The sequence below is a fragment of the Haliaeetus leucocephalus genome, unplaced genomic scaffold (genome assembly GCF_000737465.1).
Source record: "Haliaeetus leucocephalus isolate CR32 unplaced genomic scaffold, Haliaeetus_leucocephalus-4.0 Scaffold177, whole genome shotgun sequence".
In the NCBI taxonomy this organism is placed as follows: Eukaryota; Metazoa; Chordata; class Aves; order Accipitriformes; family Accipitridae; genus Haliaeetus; species Haliaeetus leucocephalus.
In genome coordinates this window covers 657,068-669,250 of record NW_010972613.1, presented here as the reverse complement: position 1 = coordinate 669,250, position 12,183 = coordinate 657,068, and the positions used below count along the sequence as shown (strand labels likewise).

The 12,183-nt window shown below is 52.1% G+C and overlaps 1 protein-coding gene across 1 annotated transcript in view; it reads left to right on the top strand.

Moving 5' to 3' along the window:
* Positions 1–8,655: 8,655 nt before the first annotated feature.
* LOC104829879 (NACHT, LRR and PYD domains-containing protein 12-like) overlaps positions 8,656–12,183 on the top strand; it is a 5,265-nt gene continuing 1,737 nt past the window's right edge. Inside the window, 3 exon segments of the mRNA XM_010564383.1 lie at positions 8,656–8,938; positions 9,633–11,334; positions 11,938–12,036. Of these exon segments, the coding sequence (XP_010562685.1) occupies positions 8,656–8,938; positions 9,633–11,334; positions 11,938–12,036 (2,084 nt within the window).

The window sequence follows — 12,183 nt, the reverse complement described above, 5'->3', positions numbered from 1 at the left end:
ACCCCAGGATAAGGGATTTCTGAGCACAACAATCCCCCAGCAGTGAGTTAAGGAGCGGCAACCTGTCTTGCCAAGGAAAAGCTCTGCACGGCAGAGGGAGAAAGCTAAAGTGATGCGCCTTCAGGTAGTTTTGTGCCAGCTCTGCTTCCCTTCTCCCCAAACCCTCCCTTGTCCCAGCGGGCCAGGGTCTGACTCACCTTACAAAAGTCCTGCAAGGTCCGTGAGGGGCTGTGGGCAGCCCAAGGCCAGCTCAGAGCTGGGCACACAGCCCAGGTCCCGCTGCGGAGCACTGTCAGACATCCAGCCAGGCTGTGCCAGACACACAGCCTCCTCTTTAGCCACATTGGTGCTTTGCAGCACCTTGGTTAAAAGCAAACAGCCCTCCCTGTCCCAGCCTTACCTCCTCCAGCCAGGCACAGGTCTCAAATTCACACCACTCAGGTCAAATCTTGCTTGTACCCCAAAGCGCGGCCAGGTCCTGGGACTGTCTAGGGCTCTTTTAGCCCAGTTTTCTCAGGAAATAAGGGCTATGTGATGCTTGCCCACCTTCCTCCATACAGTTACTTGGCACCCACTGACCAGCTTCATGTGATTTTGTAGAATCTTTGTAGTGCAGTGTTCACTGTGTAGTATAGACACACTACAGAGATTATGTTTGGAAATCCATGAGAAACAACTTTGTCAGCTCAGCCACTCACAGAATAGCTCACTTCTGTGGCCACTGTGTTTTTCTCCATCCCACAAACAGCAGCCAAGCGGCAGCTCAGCCACAAACATCGTCAGTGCAATAGGGCAGAAACTCCAGAGAAAAATCAGTATTTTATTCCCTGACCCTCTCTGGCTCTGCCAAACTACCCACAAGAGCTAAGGCAGTGTGTCTCACCTATGTAAACATGCTTAAAAATATGTAGGCTGCTTAAAGTCCACTGTAAAGAAAAAAAATCTGCCCATGTTTGAAGGCAACTGCAGAAGACACAAGAGCTGGATGTGGGAACCCCAATCTCCCAGGAAAGGCTGTGCTTTGAGGGGCTCATTTTGGATGCAGCTACCAACACTCCCTTGGAACAGGGATGAGCAAGGTTATCTTGATGTAGTCCTTGGCTTCAGAGCCTGCTTGGCTCAGACAAGCTGGCACAGACAGGATTAGCTGTGGCTGATGCTGATGTCCCCTCTGCTGCTTGTCTGGTCCCACACTTAGCAGTGCCAGCCCTCCCCACTCTTTTAGGGACTTGTGCCAGGCACAGCCAAGACCATTCAGTGGCTGCAAACAGCTGCTTCCCCTTTCTGATGCCTCCCAAATCTGCTGATCTATTGACAGCAGCAGAGAGGGGCTAAGTTTCTGCAAAACTTGTGAAAATCTGTGATTTAATGCAGGAGAAACACCCAAATCACTGCTCCCAGGAGCTGGGCACAGGACTCATAAAACCTTCTTGCCACTTCTACATCAGGCAGAAATATCCTTGGCCTCTGTGCCTCCCCTCAACCCAGCAGGAGGAAGGAGGGAGCCTCCTACGAGTGGAAATTGCCGGCTCCAGTCCCCAGAGCTTGGATGAGCTGAGTCCAGGGGGTTCCAGCTGCGATTTCCTTGCATTCACGCATGCTGCCTCTGCCTTAAGAGATAAACAGCCCCACGCAATCCATTCATATGCCTTAAACTTTTGAATTTAAAAGATACTTTTACCGATGCAGAAAAAAGGGAAGCAAAGGAAAGGAGCAGAGCTCCAGAGCTAGGCAGCACTCAGAAATCCCCTAGCACCAAGCACAGGAAGGGTCCCCTGCGGCAAGTGGGTCACATCACCCCTAATGCAGCATGGGAGAGAGCCGAGCACCAGCACAGGCACAGCAAGCAGCAATTTCAGATCAAGACACAGCAAGGTGAAAACAGCTTCTTCAAGGTCAGGTGGAGAGGGAAACCTTTAGAAACTGTGCTTCTGGTTTTGCCTCCTCCCTCTCAGCTCACAGCATACCCCAGGATGAGTTAGCAGGAATAAGAACGGCCCTGGCTCCTGGGAAGCCCCCCTGCAAACCCTGCTAGGGGGGGCTTGGTGGCAGCAGCATCCTTGGGAAGGAGCATGGCATGCCCTGCACTTTCAGAGAGAAACAGTTGTCCCCAGACTTATTTGACGTCCTGTAAGCAGGAGGGACAGGGTGATGCTGCTCAGGCTCTGAGCAGGGAAACTGAGCTAGATGGATACAGCTCAGCCCATGGTGCCACAGAGCCAGGCTCATTTTGGGGTCTGTGAAACCCTGAATGGGCATGGTTTGGGTTGAACCATCTCCCCGTTAGCTCTGCCCTGCCCTGGCAAAGCCTGCTGGGCTCCATGTCCTATTCCTTTGCTGCAGGAGCCACCCAGCAGGGATCCCCCAAAGCCTTGCCACAGTAGCTGCACCATTTGCAATTGGCTGCCAAGATGTTGTCAATAAAGAGTCTATTTTTCCCCCCTCCTTAAACTCCCAGTGGGCCTTAAAACATCCTTTCCCAGCATCCCTCCGAAGCAGCTGTGCTAAACGCATCCCCCCCAAAGCATTTTCTTTTCCATCACACCTGGTCGAAAGGCCAGCCCCATGCAAGCTGCAGGCAGTCAACAGCCTCAGCTGCAAAATCCCCAGTTCCTCAGTCCCTGTCTCCTCCACAGGATGGGTTTACCCCTCCTAAGCAAGGCACAGGTACCCTACTCATAAACTAGAGCATGAAAAGCAGGACAGCAGGTCACAGAATGGGCTTATGCTCATTTCATCCCTGGGCATCAGAAACCCCCAAGGGAGCCTCTCTCCTTTGCCAGAGCCCCAGTTGCAGCCCACCCATGACTGGAGAGGGAGGAAAAGGCTACACAGCAGCAAAAACCTGCGGCCATTTGGGCAGCAGCCATTTCTCCTTACCTCTGCACTCCCAGGGAAGCAGGATGAAGGACGTTTCTCATGGTGGAGCAGCTCGCTGCAGCAACCAACCTGGGTTTGCAGTCATTGCAGCAGCTAAAGTGTTTGCTGGCACCCTGCACAGAAAGTCCTCACAGTGAAAATACAAGCCTGCCTGCCCCCGAGGGGCTTTAAATAGCCTCAAAGCCCTGACCAGCCTCACCTGGACCCCCTCCCCACCCACTGCCATGGGCCCCTGGGCTCTAAGTTCAGCCCTGCGCACTCCCCCCCAGTTTGAGCAGTGCTGGGGTGGGGGGGAGTCTGTCTCCTGCATGGGCTTCAGCTCAGTGCTGGGGGCAGCTTGTCTTTTCACCGAATCCCTCAGAGGTACATTTTAGCTTGCCTTCAGCCTGTCCCTGGGATGGACCTTGTACCCATGCTGTAGGTAGCCCTTCTCTGGTCTGGACCCTAGGAAGGACCTTAGGTCTGTATCGTAGCCTTGATTCCGGTCCTGCCTCCTCCATGGACCTTGCAACCATGCAGTGGCTTTGTTCCTAGTCCTTTCTCTGGCTCCATCTCCTGACTCAGCTCCCCAGGTCCGGTGAATCCCCCCCACCCTGTGCCAGCACTGCCCACCCAGCGCAGCCCCCGCGAGGCTCAGCCCTCCGTCCCCACCTGCAGAGCCTGATCCCACCGCCTCACCCAGCCCAGGCTTTTCTGATGCTCTCCTCCTGGCGATGCTGAGTTTATGTATGGTATTGTTAACTTTCATTCATAGTTCACATAATAATTAGCTAGGTCTGCAATAATAATATTTACTTACAAGCATTCTAGATCTATAGTATATTGCAATTATCATAACCAATGCAATTTTGCAAAAATGTAAATGCAATGAACTGTACAGCAGGGTGCAGTATTTCTATAAGCCTCTGTCCTTTGAAAGTTCCCAAGTACCTCCCCATAATCTGACACTGATGGGATATTTTCCCCTCCCAGTATAATTTCCAGTTAGCCAATACATTTGCCTTTAGCATAAGCAAGATTATACTTACTATATTTATATATCTTTTTTATACGCTTAACACACACTTCTTTCAGCCTTTAACTAATCGAGTACCGCTAGTGCTTAATTTTCCGTTTCAAACACGTTGTTACTTTCTTGTTTCATTTCCTCCCCTACCCCCTTTGCAGTATTCTCCTCTATTTACATGCTTGCTTAAGGGACTGTTAAAGGATTCAGTGTCTCTCACTAGGTCTAGCTGCTTCTCTGCAAATTGTTGTCCCGCAAGTCTGATCCTGTAAGCCAATAAACCCACCAAGGTCATTAGGTTATTATAATTTTGGAGCATTTTTGCAATGCTTTAACTGTGAGTCCCCAGCCTGGGTGGATTCATACCTCAAGAGCTGTAACTCTCCAGGCTCCCTCGAGAGCTGTAACAGTTTTTATTCTTGGATCCCAAGTTATTATTATGGCTTTAAGTTGTTAGACCAAGCTAAGCAAGACCACAACAGAGCTCCGGTTAGATATTTAATCATGAAAAATCCTATTGCAGGAATAACTGGCTACTCTGGTTAAACTGAAAGAAAATAAAGCTCCAGATGGGCAAAATCTGACAGCCAAGGCCTGGGGAGTTGTGTTAATACACAGCTTCTGCCCTGCAGATAGCTGTTCCCCATGTCTGTTGGTCATCCACAAACAGCAGGTCATCTTCATGAGTCCAGCAAGGATGCTGCAGACCTTCCCGTGGCTCGAGAATGCAGCAGCTAAACTGAGTCAGTTGATCTCCTGGCTTATTACACTGTTTCTCAGTATGTTTTTCAGGCTTCCCATGTACTTTACCGTGCATTACATAGATTTTCTTTCCATTGTCTTTCTGAGCTTGTAAGAGAAATCTCAGTTTCTTCATCTCCAATCGTGTTTTCTATCCCCTTCTCCAGCCGTACCTCCAGTATTTTATTTATTTATTAACATAATCACTGTCCACAAAGACATGCAATGGGTTCTGCTTAGAGAGTTTGTCTCTTAATAATGTCTAAAATAGCCTGTACTCTATTTTTTTAAATAATTTCCCTACTACTTGCTCTCCTGCTCTATTAATAGCAGCATACAGGACTATTTTTAGGTTGCTCATATCTGGCTTTCATTGATGAAGCATACATTTGGTTTATTGCTGGGTTCTTTAAAAAGGACACTTGCATCCATACCTGGTACCTGCAATTGGATTTGTTCTCACCAGCACAGTCTGCACCTTGTTCATTTAGGGCAGGAGTGAGACGATCTGGTCCTTGTAAGGTCTGTACCGTATCTCTCCTACCCATTCATATCGATGCCTGCTGGCATGCACGTAGATGGCACTCTGCTGCCGAATTTCCCTAAAACCTGGGAGGGGTAAGAGTAGATGGGATTGCGAGGGTGAGAGCAGCAGCCCAGGCTGCTGGGGAGTTTTGGGTCCAGACCCTGAAGCAGGCACAGTTCACGTGCTGCTGGTACCCGCTGTAACTATTTTTCTGCTCCCCTAGAATCAGCAGATTGGGAAATTCCTGTTGAAAGGTGCTTTCCAAGTGCAGGGCATTCTAGTGCAGGGGTTTTTAGACCAGCTTCTTTCCACCTGAGTTAGGGCATCATCATGTCCTGAGCTCCATTTCCACTCCAGAGTCTCAGTTAGTGATTCCCACAATGGTCTGCAGATACCAGGAAAGTTATGGATGTGCTGCTGTCAGAAATTAAATCCTCCTAATGGTGTTCTCAGCTGGGCTTGACCAGGAGAAGCCTGTATTTCATGCAAAGCTTTAACCACTCTTGTACCTGTTGGCTTGCCAGTTGTAACTCCCAGTAGTTAACCTCAGCTTGCACTAATGGTGCCTGCTTCAAATTGACTTCAAATTCTGTTTGGTCTACTAATTTTAAAACTCTGGTACCTCTCACCTTTTCAGTAGCTCCAGTCACTGAAGTATCATCCACATAAGATGTTTTTTCTTTATCCTCTGGAGACAATAGTTTGAACAGGTTTCTGACATGAGCCTGGTGCGTTGTGAAGCCCTGGCGGTACCTCTGCAAGGGTTTATTCCCTCTCTCCAAATGCAAAAGCAAATCTTAAAATTGATTCTTCAGTAAGTGGGATGGCGACGAAATGGTTGGATCTATAACTGAAACCCACTTCTTGTTTTCTGGTAACTTAGCAGTAATCACTGCCATGTTTGCTAAAGTAGGAGCTGTTCTCATGGGTAATGCATTTCTTTGGCAGTACTCCACCAGCATTTGCCAGGGTGTTCCATCAGCCTTTCTAATGGGCCGCAGTGGAAATTATATGGGCTTGTAATTTCTGAAGAAATGCTTTGTTTAAAGTAATCCTTAATGATTTCACTTGGAGAAACCTCAGCTTCCTTAGGGTATGAGTATTTGCACAGGGAAGGTCCCACCAGGTCAGCTTGGGCAGTGGGTTTTACCCAGCGGGGTTTTCTGCCATCCTCCTGGGTGGCTCTTTCCATTATTCTTTATCTGTCTCCATTAAAGCTTATATCTCTTCTTCCACCCTTTATAACAGCCTTCACCTGGTTTTTGTATTACCGACAAAAATCCCACCATAAAAATCTAATAAGAGTCCATGCTCCATCTTCCGATTGCTTTCTAAAATAAAGGGATCTTCAGTACTGCATCAAAAGCCCGCTGGTACCTTCAGATCTCCTGGGTACAACCTCAGGGCAGCCCCCCGGGGTCCCGGTGCGTTTGGCACACAGGCACCCATTTGTGTGGGCAGTGCCGGGTCGAAGCCGACCTTACGGATGACTTGGGCCAGCTGGGAGTTGGCAGAGACGCTGGAGCATCACGGTGTCCTGCTACCGCTCCTTTCAGCTGCGTTATCACTCCTTCCAGCAAATCCCATCTTTCCTTCCCATCCCATTTTGGCATATCTTCTCTTAAATCCTTTAATGCTCTCCAGAGCCCTTAGCATCTTTGATCCATTTTTTTCCTGGTGTACTACACCTGCCACTGCCATTTCCCAAACATCCCATACTCCTCTGCTTTGGTGTCCACACTCCCCCCCTGCCATTACTGAAAGCCACAGGTCCTGCTCAGCCCATGTTAAATTTTCCCCTTTTCTCCTGAATCCAGGCCATAATTCCTAGCACGCCTCCACTGAGGCTTCCTTGAACTTGGGCAGTGAGTTCCAGCGACTCGTCACCGGAGCCACCTGTGCCTCGCCAGCAAAGGGCTGGTGGGATAGGATATCGCATCCCCCTGGCATCTTAGCAATTCTGCACTGGTTCAGAAAAATCTTCTCTATCTTCTCCCAGTTTCTGGATCCATCTTTGTGCTGCTGGTTTCTTACCTGTCTGCTGGGCAATCTGACTTAACTCTCTCAGCAAGAAGGGCATTTACGGGTCCCTTAGTGCATGTCAGAGCGAAGGCTGGTGTAGCACAAGCTCTAAGCGTTGAGCTATTTCATTTCCATTCGATCCAAAGCTTGAAGACCTTTCTAGAAGTGCCACGCTCCAATCCACAACTGTACTTTATTTGTGCAGCCCCAGGATAGCTGTTACACTGGGACAGCAACTGTTGTTCCCAGCTCCTTTTTCCTTTCCCTTTCATACATAACACCTCAATAATCCTCTTCCTCTGACAGTTCCCAGTCTAATTCTCTGTTTCCTGCAGCTATTTTTAATTTCTCTATCCTACTCTGCTTCTGCAAGCATCTAAATTTAGCTTCACGCTGCCTGTGACAGGCTCCCTTGGAGGTCCCCCTTTGCTCCCGGGTGAAAGCTGCAGCAGGCAGTAATCCCTGCAGGAAACCGCAGCTTCCCTCTGATTTCCTGAATTTACAGGAAACTAATTCCAGTCGCATCTGCTCCCGGAGAGCTGCGGGATGCTACTTGTCTCCTAAAGACACGGGAGACTGGAAATGGGGAGGAGAAGAGCGATACCAGAAATAAGATAAGGAGTCCCAAAGAGGGAGGAGGAGGAGAAGGTGCTGTGACTTTTCTTACCAAGACAAGCCTCGTTAAAGGCTGGGGGACCCCAAGCAAAGCGCAGTTACTCCGGAAGGGTTAGAAATTCAGCAGCTCGGTGGCTTTTCAGTCGAACCCACGACATGTTGTTAGGAGGAGGGTGAGCTACCGGGGAGGCGAGAGGCAGGAGAGGGGCTGTGGCGTCTGCGAGCATCGGTGCGCTTTCCTAAAGCTGCCTTTCCCCCCCCCAAAACAGCATCTTCCTCGTGGGGCTTATTCCCAGGAATCCTCCGGGTATTAAATTGCCTATCCGGGTGGTTTTATGGAGGGCAGCTGGCGAGTCGCCCCGTGGCAGGGAAAGAGGAAAGGGTGTGCCGGATGTCTGGCTGCTGTTGAAAAGCAAAACCCTGCCTGTTGTACGCGGGACGGGGATTTCAGGCAGCGCCTGAACCCTTCCGGCAGGGCCTCGCCATCCCGCCGCTCGGACATCGCGGTGAGGGCATCGCGGCACGGCCGGCCACGCTGCACCGAGGGGACCCAACTGTCCCCCGGGGCCAGGGGGACTCTGCCCGGGGGGGGCTGCACCTCTCAGTCGGGTTACAAACCCCCAGGATGGTTTTTCGGGTGTTTTTCTCTCTCCTGTGCCCCACCCCGGGGGGGCATCCCCACGGTGCCGGATCCTGCAGCACCCACAGCCCTGGTGACCTCGTCAAGCTGGGCTGACTGTCCCCAGCCTTTTCGGCGCAGGAAGAACCGGGCTGTATGGGACAAACTCGGTGCCCAGCTCCAAAACCTCTTGCCGTGGTGTAGCCGTGATTTCTGACTGTTGGTATTCACAGGCGACATCCTGCGATGGCAGGGGAAGAGTGTGCGTTAGCTGTCCTCTTACAAGCACTGCAAGATCTCACACCTAAAGACTTTCAGGAGTTTAAGACGAAGTTATCGGAGGTTCACGTGGAAGGAGGATGGAATATCCCCAAGGATTCGCTGGCGAAGGCTGCCCACCCTTCCGCACTTGTCAGCTGCGTGGGCAAGAACTACAGCGAAGATGCTGCAATGGACATAGCGATTGGATTGTTCAAAGAGATGAACCAGAGAGACCTCGCAGAGAAACTCCTGGACGAGAAGGTGAAAGGTAGGAAGCCAGCGTGCATTTTGCCTTTCTTTTTGTCTCTTTTTCCCTTGAGTGACCCCGGAGACAGGTAGAAGTCAGTAAGAACAGGTTTCAGCTCCCCAGGGAGCCTGGAGACATGAAGATGTCCCGCTGTGATCTTTTTAGTGTGGGGGCTGTAGTGAACTCTCCTCTTGCTGTCCCCACTTTCTGCCAGGCTCCCTCTTCTCCCAGAGAAGAGCCTTCAGCTCTCAGCACCTCCTGGCAGGCAGCCGGGCAGATCCTTTCCTCCTGGGATGGGGATTAAGGACATCTCTGCAGAGCTCGCATTTGGGAATGCTTTGGAGCCGGAGGCATCCCGGGAGCCCAGGGACGGTGCCTTTGGCCCCAGGGGTACAAGCAGAGGGGGACGGAGGCTGCAGGTGGGTCCAGGCAATTGCATTTGCTCCTAGGGTGGATGAAGATTGCAGGGTGGTTAAAACAGGGGTTGATGGATCAGGAGGATGGAGGGAGCCGGGAGAGGAGAAGGACCCCCCCCCAACTGACCAGAGGCCCTAAATTCTCACAGACGGTGTCCTTATTGCCTCTGCCAGGCTTAGGAAAGCCCTGAGCATTGAAAGAAGTGTCCTGTTGGTGTGTTGGGAGCACAATGAGCTGGTTAGGAGCTCCTCGGGAATCCGGCTGTACTTGGGACTAACTCTGCTTCTTGCCGGTGCAGAGTACAAGCGGAAATACAGAGAGCACGTGGTCCGGGAGTTCCTCCGGTACAAAGAAGTGAACTCCTGTCTCGGGAAGAACCTGTCTGTCAAGAGCCGCTACACTGCCCTGACCATCGCCAGGAAGCCTCGGAGCAAGCACGGAGGCGAGCATGAAGCTGTGGGCACCAGCCACGGACGTGTCGACGCCAGCAACGGACCAGCCACCATCACCGTCACCGCACAGACGCTGTTTAAAGCCGACAAAGATGGGCAAACGCCGCAGGTCGTGGTGCTGGTGGGGGCCCCGGGGATGGGGAAGACGATGACGGTTAGGAAGGTGATGGTGGAGTGGGTGGAGGGGACCGCCTACGCGCAGTTTGACTACATCTTCTGCATAGACTGTAAAGACATTGCCTTTACCAAGGAAGCGAGTGTGGCAGACCTGGTTTCAAAGTGCTGCCCTCACAGGCGAACGCCAGCTGGGAAGATCCTGGATGACCAGAAGAAGATCCTGTTCATTTTTGATGGCCTTGAGGCCCTGGGATTTTCCTTGGTTCAGCCCGAAGATGAGCTGAGCTCTGACCCCAGGGAAGTGAAGCCTCTGGAAACCACCCTGATGAGCTTGTTGAAGAAGTCTGTTCTCCCTGAGTCCTCCTTGCTCATCACCACGAGGCTGACGGCTCTTCAAAGCCTGGGGCAGTGCCTGGAGGGTGAGTATTACGCGGAAATACTAGGATTTTCAGCAGCCATGAGAGAGGAATATTTCCACAGGTATTTTGAGAATGACAATAAAGCCAACGTGGCCTTCAGCTTTGCCAGAGGCAACAAGATCCTCTACAGCTTATGCGTCATCCCTGTCATGAGCTGGACCATCTGCACCATCCTTGAACAAGAGCTTAACAAGAAGAAAAACCTCATTGAGTGCTCTAAAGCCACCACACAGATGAGCGTGTTTTACCTTTCCCGGTTAATGAAGTGCAGAGACATGGACAACCCGCAGGACCTCCAGCAGTTTCTACGCAAGCTTTGCTCCTTGGCTGCTGATGGCATCTGGAAGCACAAGGTCCTCTTTGAGGAGAAGGAAATCAAGGACCATAGCTTGGACCAGCCAGACCTTCTCCCCCTCTTCCTCAACGAGAAGATCTCAAAGAAAGGCGTAGACCATGGGAACGTCTACAGCTTCACCCACCTGCACCTCCAGGAGTTTTTTGCGGCGATGTTTTATGTTCTGGAGGATGATGAGGAAATGGTCGACGATGCGGGGGCTCTCACGAAGGATGTAAATATGTTATTAAAAAGCTATCGCGAGTCCAGGAAGGATTTGAACTTAACGGTGCAGTTCCTGTTTGGTCTGGTAAGTCAAAAATTGATAGAGTACGCGAACGAAATCATTGGGTGCAGAATTTCATCGCGAGCCAGGGAAGATATGCTGAGGTGGCTTCAGGGGAGGCCCAGAGGCATCTCCCATCCCGGCCAAGCGCTGAAGATTTCAGAGTTGGACACTTTCCACTTTTTGTTTGAGATGAACGAGAAAAGCTTTGTGCAAAGTGCGTTGGGTCATTTCACTGAGATAGACTTGCAGGACATCAAGTTGACCCTGTACGACCAAATGGCTCTTTCCTTCTGCATCAGGCAGTGGGTTGGGCTGGGCTGTGTCACCCTCCGGGGATGCTCCTTCGTCCGGCAGGATCCCGGGGAAGAGCTGGCTGCGTCGGTGCCTTGGTAAGAACTGTCCCTCTCTCCTCTAGCGACCCAAAATCACAAAGGTTTCTCCTTCTCCACCCCAAAGGATGGTTTTAAGGGCATTTCAGCTCCTTCCAGCCAAACACCAGCTTGTCCTTTCCCTGGGGGTTTAGTTCCTCAGCGAAGGATTTTACTTACTCTTGGGGAGAACTGTGGGAGAATAAGGATCCTGCAGGCTCCTCTGTCCGCAGCGTGCAGTGGGATTGATGGAGATGGAGCCTCTCGGCTCAACTTCCCCGGCCTAAACAGCCCCATCTGTGCCGGGGTCTCGGTCTGGCTTCGCGTCCTCCTTCCCGCTTGCGGAGGGAGGGGACATTCCCCGTGCCGAAATTTTAAGCGCGCCCCGAGCTTTGCTTGGGAGGAGGTGACGCCAGCAGTAATGCTCGCGATCCTTTGCCTCTCCAAAGCCATGGAGGTCCCTCCAGAGGAGACCACCCGTGAGCTGGCGGCGAGCTCCGCTTGGGGTGGTGGCGGTGGTGAGGGTGTGCTGGCGTCGAAGCCGGGAGCTCCCGGTGCCGGTGAGGGCTGCCCGTGCCCCCCTGGGGCTCTGTCCCCCTGCAGCTCCGGTGCCTCGGGAGCCAGAGGACGTCCCCGTCCCCTCGCCGAGGAGGAACCGGACTCCCCCATCCACCCGCTCTGCCGGGCACTGCGGCACCCGGGCAGCGACCTGCGGGTTCTGCGGTAAGAGACCCGCGCTCTGCGCTGAGCCGAAACCGCGGCCGTGGTGCTGCCGCTGGCACGGGGCGGGTGCGCTGGCGGAGGCCTGGCTGCCCCGGCTGGCTCTGGGGTGCGCCCGAACCAGAGGGGAGTGGGTGGGTGCTGCCCCGG